The sequence below is a fragment of the Blennius ocellaris genome (genome assembly GCF_963422515.1).
Source record: "Blennius ocellaris genome assembly, chromosome: 24".
Taxonomy (NCBI): domain Eukaryota; kingdom Metazoa; phylum Chordata; class Actinopteri; order Blenniiformes; family Blenniidae; genus Blennius; species Blennius ocellaris.
In genome coordinates this window covers 7,707,846-7,731,456 of record NC_137673.1, presented here as the reverse complement: position 1 = coordinate 7,731,456, position 23,611 = coordinate 7,707,846, and the positions used below count along the sequence as shown (strand labels likewise).

The 23,611-nt window shown below is 44.1% G+C and overlaps 3 protein-coding genes across 3 annotated transcripts in view; 2 read left to right on the top strand and 1 right to left on the bottom strand.

Moving 5' to 3' along the window:
* Positions 1-2,195: 2,195 nt before the first annotated feature.
* Positions 2,196-4,492, top strand: LOC308147842 (putative methyltransferase; the record flags this gene model as incomplete). Its single annotated transcript, XM_080520177.1, has 6 exons — positions 2,196-2,303; positions 2,494-2,651; positions 2,956-3,169; positions 3,335-3,438; positions 3,516-3,653; positions 4,405-4,492. 6 exons carry the CDS (start codon positions 2,196-2,198, stop codon positions 4,490-4,492), a joined length of 810 nt encoding a protein of 269 aa, XP_080376303.1.
* Positions 4,493-6,069: 1,577 nt separating this feature from the next.
* On the bottom strand, positions 6,070-10,819 carry LOC308147394 (receptor activity-modifying protein 1-like). Its single transcript, XM_080519517.1, has 3 exons — positions 10,653-10,819; positions 8,902-9,040; positions 6,070-6,663 (listed from the first exon to the last, which is right to left on the bottom strand). The coding sequence occupies exons 1-3, from the start codon at positions 10,693-10,695 to the stop codon at positions 6,408-6,410; spliced, it is 438 nt and encodes a 145-aa protein (XP_080375643.1). The 5' UTR covers positions 10,696-10,819; the 3' UTR covers positions 6,070-6,407.
* Positions 10,820-15,567: 4,748 nt separating this feature from the next.
* Positions 15,568-23,611, top strand: part of LOC308147840 (receptor tyrosine-protein kinase erbB-4-like) — a gene marked incomplete at its 3' end in the record, with an annotated part of 282,612 nt that continues 274,568 nt past the window's right edge. Inside the window, 1 exon segment of the mRNA XM_080520173.1 lies at positions 15,568-15,655. Within this exon segment, the coding sequence (XP_080376299.1) occupies positions 15,592-15,655 (64 nt within the window). The 5' untranslated portion in view covers positions 15,568-15,591.

The following is a 23,611-nucleotide window of genomic DNA, read 5'->3' as shown; positions in this document are numbered from 1 at the left end:
CTTTACAACAGGCTGTGAAGAAAAGGGAGAGTCTCCGGCAAGTTTTAACGGCAGGAGATTTAAGATCTTCGTGTCTCGGCGCCGATTGCGGATGCTGATTGGCACGAAGCCAACCTGGGTTCACTTTGACGGGGAAAACCAATACTGCATTGATTCAGAATCAAAAGAACAATTTTTTTTTACAGTGCATTAATATGCATTTGATCCAAGCACAACTTAACTGGGAACATTTACAGTGATGCATCTCCCAACATTATTTACACTTATGTAAAAAAATAAAAAATAAAAAATTGTGACGCTACAAGGAACCCGTTGCCACACATCTTCCACATCTGAACCCTTCATCGGGTATCCAGAAGAAGCCAGAAATAAACCAAAGAAAAGCGCGCAAGTACCCAGAGAGACCCAGAGGTATCCAAAAGAAGTCGCCAGAAGGACCAAGAAAAACCCAGAAGTACCCAGATGTCCCCAGAATTACCAAGAAGCACCCAAAGGTATTCTCAAAGAGGTACCCAGAAAGAACTTGATGAACCAGGAAGAACCCAGAGGTACATAGAAATGCCCAGGTGTTCCTAATCAAAAGAAGTACAGAGAAGAACCCAGAAGTCCCCGGGGTGTATGTAAAAGAAGAACCCACAGGTACCCTGAAAAAGAACCTGGAAGTACCGAGAAGCACCCAGACGTACCCAGAGGTACCCTGAAAAACAACCAAAAAGTACCTAGAAGAACAAGGGGTTCAGTTCTCAGAGACAAACTCAAGGTAATAAAGGCCCAACCACCCCCACAACCCCCCCCCCACCCCCCACCCAACCCCCCCAACCCCCCCCCCCCCCCCACGCCCCCAAAAAAACCTTTCAAGGTGGCACCAAGGCTCCTTTTTTTAAATTCACGGAGTCCATCCTTTTCTTTTTTTAACCTGCGATCTATCCACCGTCACCCTCACATGCTTCTACACTGCTGAATGGATGAGCGAGGGAGTGCAGGTATTAACAGCTGCAGTGTATTTTTTATATATTTATCTGTTTTTTTTAAAAGATTTGCACAAGTACCTATGAGATCCTGGTGTCGGCGAGTCGTTACACACAAACGTTCAGTCCACAAACTGGTTTACCTGCTTGGATTACCTGAGTGATCGAAGAATTAGCAACACTCCTCGTCACGGAAGCGCCTTCCAGCCTGCAGATATCAAAAACTGGTGTGTGTGTGTGTGTGTGTGTGTGTGTGTGTGTGTGTGTGTGTGTGTGTGTGTGTGTGTGTGTGTGTGTGTGTGTGTGTGTGTGTGTGTGTGTGTGTGTGCGAACACTGTAACAAGGCCTGCTGGTAAAGACTTGGTGATGAATTGGTCATGTCTGGGTGACCATGTGTGTGTGTGTGTGTGTGTGTGTGTGTGTGTGTGTGTGTGTGTGTGTGTGTGTGTGTGTGTGTGTGTGTGTGTGTGTGTGTGTGTGTGTGTGTGTGTGGATGATGGCAGCGTCCGCCAAAGCGTGGCCGCGGCTACACGCTAACACACACGTCCACTGCTCGCTGACAGGCCTGATCAGAGTTGATTGATTGGGTGAAGGCGGGGGTGAAGGGTCCACCCCCCCCACCCCCCCAATTTGTGAACACCAAACCATATCTGACAGTGGACATTGACCAACCCAACGTGAAGGATCAATGACGCACACCTCAAGTCTTCACATTCGACCCAAATGTGTATTTCAGGGTATTTAAATTTGACGTTTGAAAAAAAAAAGAAAAATATAAGATCTCCTGCATCTGCATCAACAATTATTCCCCCCGTTCCAGTACAATCTATCTCTGTGCGCCTACTGCCATCTGCTGGTTGTTCTCTGCAAGTGCAAGCGTGAAAGTCAAAACAAGCAACGCGCTTCCCAAACGTACACTGCGTTGCACCTGTGCCCTCACAGTTGCGTTAATCTTAAATCGTTCCTCCTGTTGGCCTCTGCAATGCATGATGAAGACATGAACAGGAGGATTTCCTTGACTTTATGGGCCAATGGCTCATATGGAAATCCTCATAAAGCACAGCTGGAAAGGAGTTACATAAGAGTAAATCAATTGAGTCACCACCCTTTGACACAATACATCAACCATTCTGATATAAAAGCCAAGACGATATGAGTTAATATGTTACTCGGACTCCAATGAGGAACTATGTGCCGTACTGTCATAGTAATCAAACGCCTGGAAACATGGCTGTGAGGCTGTTCGAAGGGAGCGATCATGCAGAGGCGTACTTGAAATTCCGAGTGGCGCCCCAGGAACTGATCGGCATCATCATGAGCTTCATGGAAAAAAGAGTACGTGCTTTATTTCTTCTATGGGTGGGGGCAATTAAGCTGTCTACGTTTTTGTTTGTGATTGTGTTCATGGAAAAAAAAGAAAAAAGTAGAGTAGAGTATGTACTTTTTTTTTGGGGGGGGGGGGTTTAGGGGTGGGGGCAATCAAGCGGTGTATATTTGATTTGGGATTGTGTTGGATTATTTCTAGACGAGGAACTTCCACCTGGCGGTAGACGTCGGCTGCGGTTCCGGTCAAGGTACGACCCTCCTGGCGCCCTTCTTCACCGAGGTGGTTGGAACGGACGTCAGCCCCGCCCAGCTGCAGCTGGCGCCAACCGACGGCGGCCCGTCCAACGTCTCATACAGGTGAGGCGACGGGCGCGCGGCAGATGGGGCTGTAAATCAGCTGGATCAAAGAGAGAGCTGTAATGGAAAAAGTGACGGTAGTACATTGCGGTTTGATACGTTTTTTAGTCTCCGCCGCGCCATCGATCTGTCACTGTTCCAAAAAAAAAGTACCTTTCAAAGCGACTTTGGAGCATTTCTCACCGTGAGCTGTGAGTAATGGCATGATCAATCACTCACTCAGCTCCGATCTCTGCGGTTTGAACTTAAATTACAAGTTCCCTCTGCACGAAAGAAAAATGTCCTCGCTGTACCTCCTCCTCAGGCAGTGTCCGGCCGAGGAGCTGCCGTTCGAGTGCGAAGAGGTGGACCTGGTGACGGCCATGACGGCGGCCCACTGGTTCGACCACAGGCGCTTCCTGCACGAAGCCTATCGGGTGCTGAGGCCCGGAGGCTGCCTGGCTCTCCTCAGCTACACCATGGACATGGAACTAGAGTACGGGGACGTCTCCAAGACTCTCAATGACATCTGCAAGGAGGTTCGTCCCCGAACCGATATTGGCTACTTTTGAAGTATGGATACCACTTATTGGTTAATGGGTCGTACAGGTGGTTGTCCTTTATTGTGGAACCAAGTCAGAATTCTTAGGAGTCGAAACTTCTTGGTTGAACGTTGACAAAAATGTCTCGATTTCTCTCGGTAGTTCTACGCCGCTCTGTTCCCGTACCGAAATCCCCACATCGGATCGAACTCCGTGGAGATCTACGCCGGCATGTTCCACTCCTGCCCGTATCCCGACAAAGAGTGGTGAGTCCCGCGTCGATGGGAGCGTCGCCGTTCCACGGTCTCGTCTCTTGTTTCGACTCGACCGCCTTTCCGCCCAGGAACGAGTGTCTTCGCGTCCGAAGGCACGTCCCCCTGAGCGGCTTCATCGCCATGGTGGAGACCTTCTCCAGCTACCGGAGTCTCAAAGAGACGGATCCCGCCGAGGCCGCGCAGCTGTCGTCACGCCTCCGGAACAAGTGAGATATTAACCTCCGACTCTCCTCCAATTGCCAGCGATACATAGAAAGGCCCAGGTGTTCCCAGAAGTAATCAAAAGAAGTACAGAGAAGAGCCCAGAAGTCCTCGGGGGTGTATGTAAAAGAAGAACCCAGAGGTACCCTGAAAAAGAACCCAGAAGTACAGAGAAGCACCCAGACGTACCCAGAGGTACCCTGAAGAAGAACCAAAAAGTACCTAGAAGAACAAGGGGTTCAGTTCTCAGAGACAAACTCATGGTAATAAAGCCCCCCCCCCCCCCCCCCCCGTTTTTTTAATTGCCAACTAACTTCATTCGTCATCATCGGAAACTGCTGAAATTCATCTTTGAATCCCGTCACAGTCGCGGGCATTAATCAGAAAAGCCAAACAGTGCTTGACTAAGCTTAACTGTTACTGCTTTGATAATACAGCGGCCATTAATCCCCCCCCCCCCCCCCCCCCCCCCCCTTCAATGACAGGACAGAAGAGCCCAGCAAGCATAATATATGGAAGGGAAATGCTGAGTCGTAACTTTTACATGAAAGGAAAAAAAAAAAGACATTGTATTTAATTACTATCGCAGTTTGGGAAGATCTACACTCAGTTCTTGGATTTTTGTAAAAAAAAAATTCAGCAACCTGAGGTCTCGGTTCATTTACCGCGTCACTTTTAAGAAGCTAATAACTCAAGAGGGTTTGATTTAGTCATCAGTGCGTCTGAGAACTTCCCAAATGTCCCCGTCTCTTCCAGGTTGCTGGCGGTCATGAAGACGTCGTCTCCGGACGCAGAAGTCATAATGATTGTGAAATATTTCTATTGGTTGGCGCGGAAACCGTGATGGCGTCCAGTCAACCTGGAGATTATGGAGCTTCTTCCTCCCGCTGACATCCAGATTGTTGAGCATCGTCCTCCCTGTGACCCGGATTACAGGGTGGATTTCTCCTTTCATTCAGATTATAGAGCATCTTCCTTCCATCATTCACATTATAGAGCATCTTCCTCGACTAACATCAAGATTATATTGCATCTTCCTCCCTCTAACAGTTTATAGAGCATCTTTCTCTACTAACATCCAGATTATAGAGCATCTTCCTCCACTAAGATCCATATTATGGACCATCTTCCTCCATGAACATCCAGATTATAGAGGATCTTCCTCCACTAACATCCAGATTATAGAGGTTCTTCCGCCTCTAACATCCAGATTATAGAGGATCTTCCTCCACTAACATCCAGATTATAGAGGTTCTTCCGCCTCTAACATCCAGATTATAGAGGATCTTCCTCCTCTAACATCCAGAATATAGAGGATCTTCCTCCTACTAACATCCAGATTATAGAGGATCTTCCTCCATTAACATCCAGATTATAGAGCATCTTCCTCCCATCAACATCTAGATTATAGAGCATCTTCTTCTTAACATCCAGATTATAGAGGATCTTCCTCCTCTAACATCTAGATTATAGAGCATCTTCCTCCGCTAACATCCAGATTATAGAGCATCTTCTTCCTAACATCCAGATTATAGAGCATCACCTTCCTAACATCCAGATTATAGAGCATCTTCCTCCTCTAACATCTAGATTATAGAGCATTTTCTTCCTAACATACAGATTATAGAGGATCTTCCTCCTCTAACATTCAGATTATAGAGCATCTTCCTCCTCTAACATCTAGATTATAGTGCATCTTCTTCCTAACATTCCGATTATAGAGCATCTTCTCCCTAACATCCAGATTATAGAGCATCTTCCTCCTCTAACATCCAGATTATAGAGCATCTTCCTCCTCTAACATCCAGATTATAGAGCATCTAACCGATGCCCTCATACTTCCTAAAAACTATTTGCTAATCCATCAGTTTTCAAAGTGAATGTAAATCATTAAAGCAGAGATGACATGCAGAGATACATTAAAAATGAATTAAAACTCTTAAAAAAATAAAAACAAACCCGTCGTCCTTTCTTTTCTCGCCCTTTTCCCTGCACAACGTGACGCTGCCCCTCCTCGCCTCGCTTATTTATGCGTGCCCAGATTGTTTAGGGCGGCGTGAGCAGATGGCGATTAACACGCGACGGCCTCCAAACCCCCCCCCCCCCCCGAATCTCAAGACACTTTTTACGACTCTTTGACACCATCGTACCGGCAAAAACCAGACCTCGTAAAGCAGGGGTGTCAAACATGTGGCCCGGGGCCCAGAACCGTCCCACCAGACGGTCTAATCCGGCCCGCCACGTGATATTTGAAGTGTGAGGTATACAAATGACAACTTGACAGAGGCTGATCTAAAAACACTGGATTGGCAAAAATTATATTCACAACTTGGTCAGAATTCGACTCCCGACATGAATGCAATCTGTGGAGGTCACATGACGCAACGCCTTTCACAATAAAACAACGAGTCCAACTTATGTGAAGTGATCCTTTAGACACGTAAACTCAAAACAATTTCCAGATGATGACAAATTGTTTTTATCCCGAATACGACATCCAGGTACAGGCGACTGAGGGTTTTTTTTTTTGCAAATATAATATCTGATTTCCTTTAATATGTACATTTCAGAATAGACTGGCAAATTCTTGCAGTTACAAAAGGATCAAAAGAAGGAAAGACTTTGACATTTGTCCATATCTGCAGTTTGACTTGTTGGCCCTCCAGAGGTCAGAATTAGGTTGGATGTGGCCCCTCGACTAAAATGAGTTTGACGCCCCTAACTACAAGAACGGGCTCTATTATGTCCGAGTCCACGCCCTACAGCACGCCCTCCGTGCGCTTGCTCCGCCACACCACCAGCGCCGTCATGAGGAGGGTGACGAGCACCGGCACGGCGATGAACGGGGCGAGGACGCCCACCGGCGGGTCGTGGAGGAGGCGCCCCGTCACGGCGCAGTCCCGGAAGTAGGCCCGGTGGACCCGCGTGAAGAAGCGGTCCACGACCCGGTCGGGCCAGAAGCAGTCCATCCTCAGGGCCACCTGGAAGGTGCAGTTGGTGAGTCCCTCGTAGATCCTGCAGGGGGCGACAGAGCACCAGATCAATCCACAGCGGACTCTAATTTCCCCCGTTGAGGGTTTGGGAGATTTTTCTGGGTATAGCCTTGAGATGTCCTTCATGGGAGGGATTCCCATTGGGTGGGGCAGGGTGGACGGGGGACGGGGGGGGGGGGGGGGGGCAAGAAGGATGTCTAGAATTACCAGCGGGGGGATTAACGGACTCTAAATATAACTGCGTGGGGGGGTTGGGGGGTGAGGGGGGGAGGGAAATTGGAGACGTAGAGCAACAGTGTCGGAGAGACTGTGCCGAATTTTTCCCGACGGAAACGTGAGGGTAGCGCGAGCTCTTTGACGTGGCGTATTCCTATCGTCCTATTCATGTCTGGTTTTCCCCCAATCACCTGTTTGGTGCAACTTTTGTCCAGAACCCTAAAGTACTCTAGGGAGCGTGAAATATGGCGGCAGTGGTACACGTCTGTGTTTAGCTGTGTGTCGGATTACAAATACTTGAAGGGCTCAGACGTAGTATCGGGAGTCCGGGATGTGGTATCCATTACAATCTAGATTCGTTTAGAGAGGGTTTTTTTATTTTTTTTAAAGAAATTCAGGTATCCTCCCACTTTTCTCAGAGAAAGTAGAGGAGGTGGAACACCGATTACAAAAGTTCTACCGCCATAGATCACTTTGACACACCAAATAAAAAAAAAGAAAAAGAAAGGTTAGCACGTCGGAAATCTCCTGCTTCCTGTAAACTCCCACAGATTATTTGTTTTTCCAAAACGATTCCACTTACAAAAATTGACAAACCATCAATTTGGACGCAAAACTGCCGCGTCATCGGTTTTCAACGGCCGAGAAGTGACTACTTTTCTCTACTGGTTCTTTACTTTTACAGTCACTAAACTCCACTCCACCCACAAACGAGTCCTCAGTTGTTTGTTGTTGTTTCTTCTTCTTCTTCAATTTCCTGCTGTCGTTATTTATCTGTCATACATCCAGCTCTCCGGCGGGACGCGGCGGTGGCATCAAACATCGGGGGTTTTTTGTGACGCAGCTGAAAAACCCTGTGAAAAATACGTTTTTATTAGGAGTTACAGCGCCATAAAAAAAAAAAAAAAAAAAAAAAAATGGCAACCGCCGCCAATTATGAGCTGGACGGCGAGCCGGTGGGGAAATCACAGGGTTTTTGACAGTCGCTTCTCCGCTGGGCTTTTCTTTTCTCCTGCCTGACGCGTAATCCTGCAAACTGTCAGTGTTCAGCAGGAGAAGGAACTTTACTGTGGAATAAAAGTTAATTGGGTTGTTTAGTGTGTTGAACGAGAGTCGCTTATAGGGTTAGATCCAGAGCGTCTTCCTCCTAACATGCAGATTATAGAGCATCTTCCTCCTAACATGCAGATTATAGAGCATCTTCCTCCCATCAACATCCAGATTATAGAGCATCGTCCTCCATTAATATACAGATTATAGAGCATCTTCCTCCCATCAACATCCAGATTATAGAGCACCGTCCTCCACTAATATACAGATTATAGAGCATCTTCCTCCCATCAACATCCAGATTATGGAGCATCTTCCTTCAAACACCCAGATTACAGAGCATCTTCCTCCATCAATGTACAGATTATAGAGCATCTTCCTCCTCTAACATGCAGATTATAGAGCATCTTCCTCCTAACATGCAGATTATAGAGCATCTTCCTCCTAAAATGCAGATTATTGAGCATCTTCCTCCTAACATCAAAGATTATTTATGCATCTTCCTCCGGTAACATCCAGATTATAGAGCATCTTCATCCTCTAACATCCAGATTATAGAGCATCTGCCTCCTCTAGCATTCAGATTATAGAGCATCTTCCTCCCATCAACATCAGATTATAGAGCATCTTCATCCTCTAGTGCCCAGATTATAGAGAATCTTCCTCCTCTGACATCCAGATTATAGAGTATCTTCCTCCCATCAACATCTTGATTACCGAGCATCTTTTTCCTAACATCCAGATTATAGCGCATCTGCCTCCCATTAACATTCAGATTATAGAGCATCCTTCAAACACCTAGATTACAGAGCATCTTCCTCCATTAATGTACAGATTATATAGCATCTTCCTCCAATAATATACAGCTTATAGAGCATCTCCCTCCCATCAACATCCGCATTATAGAGCATCTTCTTTCAAACACCCAGATTACAGAGCATCTTCCTCCATCAAGGTACAGATTATAGAGCATCTTCCTCCCGGGAGAACTCACTCCTGCGTGTCCGTCCAGCTGCACCAGCGCTCTGGATCCACCCCCCCCATGTCGAAGGTGAACTTGGCGAGGCACAGGTCCCCGATGATCGTCTCGTAGAGTCCGCGGTTGCAGCCGCCCTCCGAGGGAACCGCTTGAGCTGCGAGGAGAACGAACACAGGTGGAGGCGAGGAACCCGGATTAGGAATAATCTCTTGCCCCCCCCCCCCCCCCCCCCAAAGAAACACCAGGGTTGTATCCCGGCCTGCTGCTTCCCTCATTACCACCACTTTCACCAAGAAGAAAGATTTCCATTTGCAGCCAAAGCCCCCGATCCCATTTGTTTACTTGGGAGATGTGTGTGGGGAGAGGTGGGGGGGGGGGGCTCTAGAAGGAGAACAGGTTGTTGTTTGGAGGAGCAGGGTGGGTCTGGGTCTGCGCCGGGCTGATAAGGCCCCGCCAGTGTCTGCTCTGTCTCTCCAAAGGTTTTATTTATTTTTTTATTTTTTTAAAAGATGCTCCCGAACAGAAACGAGCAAAATAACGCGAGAGGATGCAGAGGGGGCGGCGGGGAAACTTCATTAATCCACTTTAATCCCACGTCTCAAGATGCTCCCCTGCTCCCTCGTTTCCTCAAGATACATGGACTCTGGATTAATTTGATTTAAACGAGATGATTATCCATGTTTACAGCTAACAAAAACTGGACAAAATTGTACTATAGATTATTGACTTTTATCCTTGGATTATAGAAACTGCTGTGACTTCAGCTAACATCCAGATTATAGAGCATCGTCTTAATCTGTCATCCAGATTATAGAGCACCTTCTTAATCTGTCATCCAGATTATAGAGTATATTCTTAACCTATCCTCCAGATTATAGAGCATCTTCTTAATCCGTCATCCAGATTATAGAGCAGCTTCTTAATCTGTCGTCCAGATTATAGAGCATCTTCTTACTCTGTCATATAGATTATAAAGCATCTCCCTCCCACTTTACATTGCGATGATAGAGAATCGTCTTAACCTGTCATCCAGATTATAGAGCATCTTCTTAATCTGTCATCCAGATTATAGAGTTTTATCAATCTGTCATCCAGATTATAGAGAATCTTCATCCAACTTTACAATCAGATTAAGATGACAGAGCATCTTCTTAATGTCATCCAGATTATAGAGGTTTTTATCAATCTGTCATCCAGATTATAGAGCATCTTCCTCCCACTTCACATCCAGATTATTGAGAATCTTCATCCGACTTTACAATCAGATTAGAGAGCATCTTCTTAATCTAACATCCAGATTATAGAGCATCGTCCTCTGACTAACTGATGTACTTTCAGATAAAATCCAGATTATTGTAGCTCAACAGACATTTAGTAATAAATCATATATTTTGATAAAAGAAGATTAAAAAAATTCACAATTCAAGCATAAAATAATTAAGTTGCCATATTTAAGTAAGCAGCTTTTATATTAATCCATTTTACAGAATGTTTAACTATAGAAACATGGGATTATTACTTTAATCTGTTAATTCCTTTAATATTTTTGCTCCCCCCCCCCCCCGAAAATACATCCAAACTTCCTAATCTGTGTTTCAGCTTGAACCTAAACTCTAAGAGGAGCTTTACGACGCGCTGCCACACACACACACACACACACACACACACACACACACACACACACACACACACACACACACACACACACACACACACACACACACACACACACACACACACACACACACACACACTCTCTCTCTCACCTGCCATCAACAACAGCAGGAGCGCCACACGCTCCGGCGCCATGACGAACACCGAATCACACCCTGGAGATCACCGCCGCACTCGTCATTCTCCCCCTCAGTTATGAGCCGGATTCACCGACGATCCCGCTGCTTTAATCCATTACCCACAATCCCACAAGTGCCTCCGCGTAACCCCCCTCCCTGTTACCCACCTACCCCCCCCCCCCCCCCCCGTTACCCCCTTGACCTTCCCTAATCATAGAAACCGTCATCCGAGCCTCTTGCAGCACGGAGCTGTGCGGCAACGGACAAAACAAAGTCAGGCTCCAAAAGTAGATCCGGTCTTGACGAACGACGCTCCGGAACGGATACCAAAAAGTACGCAAGTACAACTCCAAGTACTACGAGTACAACTCCACCAAAGTTCCCAAAAGACTATATAATCTTTCCTATATACTCTTTCCTTCAACTGCTTAGAAACCCCCCAAAACTATATAGTCTTTCCTCCAACTGCTTAGAAAACCCCAAAAGACTATATACTCTTTCCTCCAACTCCTTAGAAAACCCCAAAAGACTATATACTCTTTCCTCCAACTGCTTAGAAAACCCCAAAAGACTATATACTCTTTCCTCCAACTGCTTAGAAAACCCCAAAAGACTATATACTCTTTCCTCCAACTGCATAGAAAACCCCAAAAGACTATATACTCTTTCCTCCAACTGCTTAGAAAACCCCAAAAGACTATATACTCTTTCCTCCTACTCCTTAGAAAACCCCAAAAGACTATATACTCTTTCCTCCAACTCCTTAGAAAACCCCAAAAGACTATATACTCTTTCCTCCAACTCCTTAGAAAACCCACGACTACCGTGATCTGTAAATCTATAATTTGAGTGCACATCTATTTAACGCGCTCCATTTTCTAAAGCCGGCGCGCCGTTAGATCGTTTTAATTAAACGTGGCCCCTCTGCCTCTTGTCACCGCATATTTATTATTTGTAATGGAGTACCCTGAACGCCGTCGTCACCGGGGGCCCATTGTTCCGCCACAATTCCCATTTGCATGTCGGCGTTCGCGTCGGAGCAGATCTCACGCTGCTCGGTAACGTCTGTAATTGAATGTTTTATCTGGATTATTTTTCTTTTCTCTCTCTCTCTCTCTCTCTCTCTCTCTCTCTCTCTCTCTCTCTCTTTCTCTCTCCCTCTCTCTCTTTCTCATCACAGAGAAACTCATTAGTGTTCTCAGATCGTTCTGTGAGACAGGAAGTGATGCCGCGGTAACAACATGGTACCAGGACATGCAAACGCATCGGTTTTTTTGGAGTTTTTGTTTTCAGAAACAGTCGGAAAAGTAAATGCTAAGTGTGCAAACTCTTTAGCATTTTTGTTTACAGAAATGTTTTTGCGTTTCCATGACGTTCGGGGCGAAATTGTTTTTGTTTCAGAAAGGTTTTGTGTTTACACGGCGACGTTTCACGTGAAAACGCACCGCTTTTGCGTCTTTGTTTCAGAAAAGATGCTCGTCTACACAACAACACTGAAAGTGAAAGCTCTGAATTTGTGCATTTTTTGTTTTCAAAAAGTTTTGTGTTTTCACGGCGACGTTTCAAGTGAAAATGCATTGTTTTTTTGTTTCATAAGTTTTGTTTTTACACAAAAATGTTCCAAGAAAAATGCATCGTTGTGTCTTCGTTTCAGGAAAGTTTTACATTTCCATGACGTTTTAGGTGAAATCGTTTTTGTTTCAGAAAAGTGTTGCTTTTCAACGACGCTCCAAGCAAAAATGCATTTTTTTGTTTTCCTTTTAGAAAAGTTAAATTGCTGATTTTTGTTTTGGGCATTTTCATTTCAAAAGTTTAATGTTTTCATGGCAACTTTCTTAAATATCAGAACGTTATTAAAAAGTTGGGTTTTCCCCTGTTTTCATGGGAACGGAGCATTTTCAAAAAGTTGCACCACCACCATTTCCACAGAGACACTCAGAACATTTTCACAAAATTACCATTTCCCTCAGATTCCATGGAGATGGAGTATTTTCAGAAAGTTCCACCTTGGGAGCCGTTTTCAAAAAGTTGCGTCTTCAGTGTTTTTTTGTACAAAAACATTCTTTTCTTATGACACACGGGGATGATTTATTAATTTATGTTTTTGTTCAGTGGTATAATAATAATAGTGGTAGTTGTAGTAGTAGTTGCAGTAGTAGTAGTGATACTTGTAATAGTGGTAGTAGTATTAGTAGCAGTACAAATAGTAATGGTAGTCATCATAGTAGTACTAGTAATAGTGGTGGCAGTGGTAGTAATAATGGTAGTAGTGGTTCTAGTGGTAGTATTATGAGGGGTGGTAGTAAAGATAATAGTAGAAGTGGTAATGGTAGAAGTGATGGTACTTGTAGTTGTAGTAGCAGTTGTGGCAGTAGTACTAGTACAACTTAAAACAGTCATGGTAGTAGTGGTAGTAATAGTAGTGGTCGTAATAGTGGTAGTAGTGGTCCAAGTGGTAATCGTAATAGTAGGGGTGATAGTACTAGTAATAGTGGTAATAATATTAATGTAGTGGTGGTAGTAATCATAGTAGTATTAGTGGTAGTGATTGTACTGGTGGTGGTACTAGTACTTGCGGTAATGTTAGTGGTAGTAGTATTTGTAGCAGTAATAATAGTAATGGTAGTGGTGGTAGTATTAGTAGTTGTGGTAGTAGCATTAGTAGCAGTAAAAAAAGTAATGGTAGTGGTGCTAGTAATAATAGAGGGAGTGATGGTACTTGTGGTGGTAGTAATAAATAAAATCATTTACTCACTTACTTACTCGTAGTAATAGGAGTGGTATTTGGTGGAGTAGTAGTAATAGTATTGGTAGTAGTGATAGTACTCATGGTACTAGTAGAAGTTATAGTAGTTGTGGTGGTGGTAGTAGTATTAGTAGCAGTAATAATAGTAGTGGTAGCAGTAATTGTAATAGTGGTGGTGGTAATAGTAGTGGTACTTGCAGTAGAAATAGTAGTATGAGTGTTAGTAGTGCTGATAGTAGTAGTAGTCCTAGTCGTACTTGTGGTAGTAGTGGTGACAGTAATAGCAATAGTGGTGCTGGTAGATGTAGAAGTAGTAGTAGTCATACTTGTGGTAGTAATCGTGGTAACCGTAATACATTTAGTAGAGCAGGGAGAAATAGTAGTAGTAATGGTGGAAGTAGTAGTAGCAGTAGTAGTAGTACTTGTGGTAGTAATCGTGGTCACAATAATAGTAATAAAAATGCTGGTAGAAGTAGTAGTAGTAGTAGTAGTAGTAGTAGTAGTAGTAGTAGTAGCAGCAGCAGCAGTGGTAGTAGTAGTACTTATTGTAGTAATCGTGGTAACCGTAATACATTTAGTAGAGCAGGGAGAAGTAGTAGTAGTAGCAGTAGTAGTAGTAGTTGTGGTAGTAATTGTGGTCACAGTAATAGTAATAAAAATGCTGGTAGAAGTAGTAGTAGTAGTAGTAGTAGTTGTAGTGGTAGTCATACTTGTGGTAGTAATCGTGGTCATGTAATACATTGAATAGAGCATGTAGAAGTAGTAGTAGTAATGGTGGTAGTAGTAGTTGTAGTAGTCATACTTGTAGTAGTAACCGTGTTCACCGTAATACATTTCGTAGAGCAGGTAGAAGTAGTAGTAACACTAGTAGTAGTACTTGTGGTAGTAATCATGGTCACAGTAATAGTAACAAAAATGCTGGTAGAAGTAGTAGTAGTACTGTAGAGTGTCGTACTACACTCTTCCAGATCCCCCACATTAGTTTTAATTACAATGACTCAAACTTCCTGACACAAGTTAAAAAAAAAAAAAACACTTTTGAAAACTAGTTCAGGGAAACACAGACTGATAAATAATCCATGTTTATTTTTTTCTTGCAATGTTTACGCATATTGGACGGCGGCTGAGTGAAAAAACTCAAGAAGCAGTTCCGCCCCTTCACCTCCAGAGGGCGGCAGAGGACACCGAATGGCTTTTGGCCAGCGCGAGCGCGGAAGACCGCGTTCCGCGGGCATCCTGGGCTTTCGTGCTGTCATTCCCCCTCTAATCGAGCCAATTACAAGTTTTCCGCCTCAACACGGACCACAAATCCAAATCTTTTTCGCCCTTTCTGATTCTGCCAGCTCGTTTCCATGAAGGACGGCGCGCGGAAATATTTAGAGGCGCTTGTAAAACGAAAATGAGGACCTTTTTCTTTTTTCTTTTTTTTTTTTTTAACAATCTCTGCAGCTGCTCCAGACCAGCGTCGTCAAAGTTTATCGTCTGTCTTGCCTTTTTTTTTTTTTTTGGCTCCGGGGGGGGCTTCTGGAAAACTTCTAACGCTGTTTATGTAAGTCGTTAAAAGAAGAAAGAGATTTAAGGACGACGCAGAACAAACAAACAAGCAAACAAACAAAACAAACAAAAAAATGACAGGTGTATTGACAGCCGCCAATCAGCAGAGCGGGTAAGTGAGACTGGGGTGGACCTCCAAAATAAAACGCTCCTGATCTTCTGGATGAGCTTTAATAGGCTGGAAGGGACGTCGATCACTCGGTGGAGGAGAGGCGTGATCTCGATGCCGATACCGACACCCCATCCCAGTACGCACTCCTCCTCCTCCTCCTCCTCCCCCTCCTCCTCCCCCCAGCCACCGGCGCAATGGCAGTGTGAGGGGAGTCCATGGCTCTCAGAGTGTCCGCCGCACGGGAAGCGACCTAAACACCGAGGACTCTAGGAACCGATCGACCCACAAAGGACGAGAGCGTGAACGAAACCAATTAAGAAAATAAAAGCACCGCTCCAATACTGCGGAGATCCTGTGCCCCCCCCCCCCCAAAAAAAAAAAGATCCGGGAAGACTTATTCCTTTTTTCTTTTTTTTTTAATCATTGTTTCTCTGCGTTCGCGCGCGTGCAACACCAAGGATATCTGAATTGGACATGTGAGTTCCGCGGAGACACGAAAGATGAAGTTCCCAGCGTGCGTCCTCGTCACTTTGGCGGTGATCGGATCGAGTGCGGCGCAGTCAGGTGAGTGCTTTTATTGTTTGTTTGTTTTTTTTTAAATTGTTGTTATTATTGTTATTATTATCATTTGGAGCCAGAGCCACCCGCTGTGTGTTTCTCCTCTCGTGCGCTATGTTGCTAAAACATGTTGGTTAAAAAACTTAAAACACAAGTTGAAACCAAGCCACGGTTTTTTTTTTTTTTTTCTTTCCTCATCATCAAGCACACACACCTGCAGCAATCAGTGCGCGCCTCGCGCAAGCCCCAATCTGGCGCGTGCTCCGCTGCGCATTAAGTGTCTGATTTCATCCAGGTGTCATAAAAAATGTTTCACGCGAGTGCAGCTTTTTTTTTTTTTTTTTTTTTTTCCCCCACGTTAAATAAATGAATGAATGAATAAATGAATGAATGAATGGCTGCGCCAGGATTCCTATTAAAAAAAAACGTGTATTTGCCGCTCATCGGTTGCGCCAGTGCTTCCGCCTTTGCTGTGTTTCTGGATTGAATAATTTAGATGTAGCAGATACATAGTGGGGGGGTTGGTGGGGGGGCTCCAGGGGGGGGAGTTGATTTCATCACCCTGACCCCCCGCGGTGTCGATCCCCCTTGACTAAAAATCACTTTAACACTCCTGCAACATCCGTTTTAAATGCGTTTATTTTTTTACGCGGATCTTCGACAGTAAACAGTTAATTTACAGAGGAACTTATGATAATTTAATAAATGTGCTTTTTTTTTTTTTTTTTTTTGGCAACCCTGGAGGATATTTGCTCCTCAGATGCGTAAAAGGGGGAGGGGGAGGGGGTTGTTTATTTATTTATTTTATTTATTTATTTTACTGTTTGTCAGCACTGATTTTTAATTTTTTTTTTGGACTTGTTTACAAACACGATGTGAACGAACTCGAAGAAACATGCAAAGTTTTTTTTTTTTTTTTGACACTCGAGGGATAAAAACGGAGGAGGAGGAGGAGGGGGGGGGGTAAATACGTAAATAAACAAAATGTGAAGGGAGAAATCCTACAGGTTGAGTTTCTTTTTTTGTGGGGGGGGGGTTACACAGCCGTGATGGCTGTGCTCCTCAGAGACAACATGCTGTCGTAACCTTTTGCCGGACACACACACACACACACACACACACACACACACACACACACACACACACACACACACACACACACACACACACACACACACACACACACACACACACACACACACACACACACACACACACTGACTGTGGACGCATGGTTCTGGATGCTTGCCTATAAAGCAGGAGTGGATGAATGAATGTGAAGAAAAGTGGCACCCTGGCTTTATTTATTTATTTCTTTGTTTATTTATTTATTTATTCTCCACGCATCCCAGATATTTGTGATGCAAATTCTGAGAGTGGGGGGGGGGGGGTGAGGAATCTCAGCTATGCCTCTTGGGGAAGTTCATTGTGTGGGCGGCAACACTTGAGTGGATATTTGTGTTCCCACTCCTTTCTTTTATTTTTATTTATTTATTTATTTATTTGTACTTCTTTCTCATTTCAATATTCTTCTCATTGTAGAAAGAAAGGGAGAGACGCCGGGCGTCGTGTATCCATCACAGTTAAAAGGCGTGGAAATGGTGATTGGATCCGTCCTGCGCTCCCAGTTTTCAGACGAATGTCTCGTAGTATCGCCGTCCTGTCCCGGCCGTGGATTGCTTTTTTATTTTGCGTGTGTTTTTTTTTTTTTAGCAAATCGACACAGGGACGAAGCGCTTCCCGCCACAATCGTGCCGATTTTTGCTTTTTAAAGTGAAACTTTTCGTCATATAGATGATGACAATGTCTTTTTTTTTTTTCCGCAAGAGAACTAAATGAGTAGAATGGGGAAAAAGACGACTGCGTATGAGAACTGTTGGAAGTATTAGTAGTAGTAGTGGTATTACATCATCGGAGTTAACCCCGAAATGGCAGGAAAGTAATTAAACGGCAAACAAAATGACACAATAACTGTTGGAAGCCACCAGAAATGACAATATTACAATAGTAGTTTATAGTAGTACCAACCTTTAGCTACTCACCGATACCAAGTACCGATACCAGTACTAACCTTTAGCTACTCGCCGATACCAAGTACCGATACCAGTACTAACCTTTAGCTACTCGCCGATACCAAGTACCGATACGAACACTAACCTTATGTACTTGTGATACCAAGTACCGATGTGAGTACTAACCTTTAGCTACTTGCCAATACTGAGTACCAATACGACTACAAACCTTTAGCTACTTGCCGATACCAAGTACCGATACCATTACTACCCTTAAGCTACTTGCCGATACCGAGTACCTATATGAGTACTAACCTTTAGCTACTTGCCGATACGAGTACTAACCTTTAACTACTTGCCGATACCGAGTACCGATACGAGTACTAACCTTTAGCTACTTGCCGATACCGATATGAGTACTAACCTTTAGCGACTTGCCGATACGAGTACCGATACGAGTACTAACCTTTAGCTACTGGCTGATACCAAGTACCAATGCTAATACTAACCTTTAGCTACTTACCGATACCAGGCACCAATACTAGTACGAACCTTTAGCCTTTCGATGCGCTCGCCTCCAATGCCATTGAAGGCCATTGTGTTCTACTGCATCTACGCTGTGCAGTATCGGACCTGATACCCGATACTGGTATCGGTATCGGTGCATCCCTGGCCCTGAGTGATTTGTATTCAACAGCTTCTCAAATCGCTTCTCCTCCTTCGCTGAGGTTTGTGTATTTTAATAGAAAACAACTAAGACCTTCCCGCAAAAAAACAAAGTATCCGGTCAGAGACGGAGTCGTTTCCCCCCTCCCCCCCCCCAGAAACGACTTCTCAGGTAGAATCTTTGTCCTCTTCGGTTTATTGGTGGAGATTAAAAGCTGTTTTCACTGCCCAAAAAAAACCAAAAATCTTATCAGCTTTTTTTTTTTTCTTTTTAAAAGAAGTTCACTGTGGTCGTTTCCACCTCTTCTTCTATCTCGCCGAAACAAATGGCTCAAACATTAATCGGCCTGGCTCGAGTGTGTGTGTGTTTGGGTGACATTTAAAGATCGGGGGGGGCGGGGGGGGGGGGGGGGGATGCATTGGGTGCATTGGCATGCTGACAGTATGTAGCCGGAAATTAGAATTTATTACAAGCTAATTAAGCTTTTTTTTCTTCTTCTTGATAGCATCAGTCTAGACCAACCAAGGTCTTTATTTGACAGCATGAGAGATGAAGGGGGGCTTTTTTGGGGAAGGGGGGGGGGTTCAATTTTGCTCTAAACGAGTCAACACTGCTATCATAACCTGATATCTGTCGGGAAGGACGCCGCGGTTTGTGAAAGAAATCCGAAAGAGATAATGACGGTTATTTGCTTCCTCGCGTTGTGTGTGTGTGTGTGGGGTGGGGGGGGTGGGGGGGGTCCCAATAGTCTCTCCTATCTCCTTTCCTATCCACTTTTCCTTCACCCCGGAAGTGTTGATGTGGCGGGCCGTGATGCGGAACGTTCAAATTCTCTTCCAGCTTCGGAAAGGAGGCTCGATGCTTCCTTTCCGAACCTCCTTCGGCCGAGGAAACGAGGATGCACCCTTTAGCAAAGGAGACGAGATCGTGCCGCAGGGGGGGGGGTGGTGATGGAAATGCACTTTTTGTAACCGGCGCCGCCATCGGGTTATTTTTTTTTATTTGGCCTTAAAAAAACAAAACAACAAAAAAAACAAAATCAGAAGTCAGACGTCCGACATATTGTCAAAAGTTGCAACTTTTCTTTGCCGTGATTGTCCTCGGCGCCAAAATGCAGGTAAGCAATTTCAAAATAAAAGTAAACACGGCTCCGTCGTTCCAACAAATCCAAGATTTTAATTCCAAGTTTAAGCCAAAATGCAAAACGGCGTCTACGGAAGCCCACGAGGAACGTGGAAAAAAAACTTGAATTTGCGAAATAAATTTTTTTTTTTTTTTTTAAGTGCCAATTTTGAAAAATAGATTTATTTATTTAATTTCCCAGCCATAACTACAGCTCGCGGAAGTGCGGCGTTCCAATTGACGAAACAACGTGACCTCCTTTTCGGAAGCCTCCTCGCCTTTCCTTAACCTCGTGGCGTCATCGGGTTAAGGAGAAGTGGATAGGAAAGGAGATAAGGACGCACGCTACCCGGCGCTCCGATGACTATCGGACAAAGAGCGACGCTGTCCTGATCCTCCTCCTCCTCGTCCTCCTCTTCCTCTTCCTTTCCCAGGCCTTGACATTTCCTTCGCCAACAGAGGAAGCTTCTGTTCGCCGGGTTTCACAAATATTTACGTAGAGTCGCGGCGGCAGGAGGAGAAAAAGGAGAAAAACATCCACTCTTTTCTTCGTATTCTTTAAAAAAAAAAAATAGTTTCTTGTTTTGACCCCAATTTCCCCTTTAAAGCACAAAATCCCACGCAGACGATGAAAATGTATAGCTTTTCCAAATAAAGGCACAGAATACAGGGAAGCGTCTAAACTTTTTCACGGCGCGGCGTCGAAGGCTAGCGTCGCTTTGTCCGCCGCGGATAAAAACGTGTTCAAGATGTCGTTGGATTTATCAAAATCGACTCAAAACAAGAAGAAAAAAACGACACAGAAACCATCAGAAAATGAAAATATATGATGATGTCATCGTCAGCTTGGTAATTTTTGGTTATATTTTTTGAAAAGGTGCAATTTATCAAAATATGCTAATGTTTCTGAGTAAACAGAGGGGAAAACACAACTTTTTGAAAATGCTGTGACTCAGTCTCTATAGAAACAAGGGGGGAGGGGGATGCGACTTTTTGAAAACTCTGATTCAGGCTTTGTGTGAACGGGGGAAAATAAAACTTTTTCAGAAAACGCGCCGAATGTCTCCATGTAAACAGTTGGAAAACACAACTTTTTGAAAACACATTGACAAAGTCTCAATGGAAACTGGGGGGGGATCCACGTTTTGGAAAACATACCAACTGTCTTGGTATAAACGGTAGAAAAAAAACACAACCTTTTTGAAAATGCAACTTTTTGAAAATGCTCCGACTGTGCCTCCGTGGAATTGTGACCGAGCATGCTCACTGCATTGTTTTTTTGCTTTTGGGATTTATCAAAATCGACTCAAAAAAGAAAAAAAACCGACACAAACCATCAGAAAAGGAAAATATATGATGATGTCATTGTCAGCTTGTTAATTTTTGGTTATATTTTTTTGAAAAGGTGCAATTTATCGAAATATGCTAGATTTAAAAAAAAACATTTTTTTTTCTCAAAATCAAACCTTCCCAGTCTGGCGGTATGGTCGTTTGGCAAAACACTTACAAAAACAAAAAACAAACCAGGCACGTCACCTGTAAACAAGCTTTACGAGCAATGCAGCCCTAAAGCATGATGCTCCCTCCACCATACCCTGCTGTGTCATCATTGAGTGTTTAGTTTAGCTCTTTAATTGCAAGGTTTCCTCGCCTTCCTCCTCGCAGTCGGAGCCGAGGGCAAAGCCGAGACAAAAGACAGGAAGGACGGAGGAGTCTTTGTCTCTTTTCCTCCCCCTGTTTTCGTCAAGACCCCCGGCGGGTTTGTCTCGGCCGCCACTTGTAATTCCACTCAGAGACGAACGCCTCCGTCCTGCGTCCGGCGTAGCTTTCGACAACAACACACTCTGGCACCACTCCTCCCTTCCACTGCCCTTCTTTATTTCATTAGTTCCTCTTCCGTCTCCATGTCTCGCCTCGTCTTCGTCCTTCTCTCGTCCATTAGCGTCCCCGCATTACTTCGCCGTCCCCGTTTCGTCTTTTGGATTGTCTCGTCCACAATCCGAGACCTTGAAGCCCCGTTGTGCGTGGCGGCGGCTTCTGCGACAGAAAATGCAGCAGCTCCCGCGGTGGAACTTTTTGAAAATGCTCCATCTCCATGGAAACTGGAACGCACACATTTTTTGAAAACTGTCCGTCTCCAGGGAGATGGGAGGGGGGGGACAGCATTCTAAAAAAAAAAAATAAAAAAAAAAGGCTTAGTCTCTGTGGAAACCAGGGTGGAAAATGTAACTTTTTGAAAATTGTCAGACTTTGTGTTAATAGGGGAACTTGCAACTTTTCGAAAACACCATCTCTGTGAAAAAACATCTTTGCGCGGACTCTATAATCATGGAAATGACAAGAAGTCCTATTTTTTAAAACCACTGCTACTCTGCCTAACTCTACTGTAAACAGAGGGTGGGGGCAATTTTTTGAAATCGCTCTGCTCTAAAATTGCAATTCTTTGATAACTGTGAAACTTCATGTAAACGGGGGAAAAAACATGCCACTTCTTAAACTCTCTGGATGTATCTCTGAGGAAACGGCATGTAGAATACACAAAATTCGAAAAGAAACTTTTTGAAAACGCTTTGTCTCCGTGGAAATGGAGAGGGAAGCGCTACTTTTTATATATTTCTGAGGAAATGGGGAGAAAACGCAACTTCAAAGTATTCCGATATCGTCTCTATAGAAACGTGTAGGGGGGGGTGGGGGTACTTTTTGAAAATGCTTAGTGGAAACAAGTGAAAACACGCTTTTCAACTTTAAAAAAAATTAATGTAGACTGTGGGAATCCTTTTCAAAATGCCCCGTCTGGAAACGAGGGTGAAAATGCACCTTTTAGAAAGTATCCTGACTTCCGGTCTCCGTGAAAACAATGGGGGGGGGACGCAACTTTTTGAAAATACTCCCAACTCTGTCACGTGTCCATAACAAACGTCCGCGTCCCCATAGTTCCACTGCCTTGCCGTCTTTGTGCGTCTCTTTACAAATACAACTCCTTTTTTTTTTTTTTTTACAATCGCAGCCATTTCCACGAGAAACCGAGAGAAAATGACCTTTTGAACCCCGGCGATTTAGCCGGCGAGCGGCAGGTTCCTGTCGTCGCCGCTTAGAATTGACCAATTTCAGATGCGTATCGTTGCACACGTGTGTGTGTGTGTGCGCGTGTGTGTGTTTGTGTAGCCGAGCCCGCCTGGCGTATGATGTTTCGGTATTATGCGCGAGCTAATCCCCGGTAAGATATTCACGGAAACTAATCTGTTTAATTACACTACAAATGAAGGATATTTACTGTTCCAACACTATTTATGCGACACCCGCCTTAATCAGGGGCCTTAATCTGTCTGGCACTACGGAGTGTGTGTGTGTGTGAGAGAATGTGTGTGTGTGTGTGTGTGTGTGTGTGTGTGTGTGTGTGTGTGTGTGTGTGTGTGTGTGTGTGTGTGTGTGTGTGTGTGTGTGTGTGTGTGTGTGTGTGTGTGTGTGTGTGTGTGTGTGTGTGTGTGTGTGTGTGTGTGTGTGTGTGTGTGTGTGTGTGTGTGTGTGTGTGTGTGTGTTCAGGCATGTGCCAGTGTTTTATATTCTTTCCTGAAGATGTGCCCAAAATTAAAGAAGGACTGAAAGATGATCGTTTTGTTTTTTGTCTGGTTTTGGGTGCGAAAGGAGTCATTTACAAGGATTAAAAATAAAATAAATAAATAATAGTAATAATACTAATCAAAGGACACACACTCTGGCTTCTTTAATCAATTTTTTCCCTTTTTTTTTTTTTTTTATAACTGCGTTGAGAAAAGTGTGAAATGTTGAGAAATGTGACGTTTTATCAGAAACATTTTTTTCAATATTTTTGGGGAAGAAATGCAACATCCGCATTGTTTGCGTGTTTAAATAAAGGGGCCGTGTTCGGGGGGAAAAACTCCACATTTTGAAACTGGAAACGAGTCGTTGGTGAGAAACACAAGCAGTGAGTTTGCGACAATAAAGATGATTTTTCGTGAGGATTAGTGACAAATTGTTGGGGGGGGGGGGAAGTTGAAAATGTGTTAATTCAAACCCTAAAAGCTCATGCGTGCTCCATATTTTTTTCAAAAATGTACATTTTTAAAGTGACGTTTTAAAATGTCGTGACACATTTTGTCACATTTGTCAGTTTTGCAACAATAAACGGGACAAATGTCA

Coding starts and splice junctions, on each gene's coding strand:
- LOC308147394 (XM_080519517.1), bottom strand. CDS start 10,695: ATGGCGCCGGAGCGTGTGGCGCTCCTGCTGTTGTTGATGGCAG. Junction 9,041..10,652: donor CCTGCTGTTGTTGATGGCAG/GTGAGAGAGAGA, acceptor TTCTCCTCGCAG/CTCAAGCGGTTCCCTCGGAG. Junction 6,664..8,901: donor AGCTGGACGGACACGCAGGA/GTGAGTTCTCCC, acceptor CGCCCCCTGCAG/GATCTACGAGGGACTCACCA.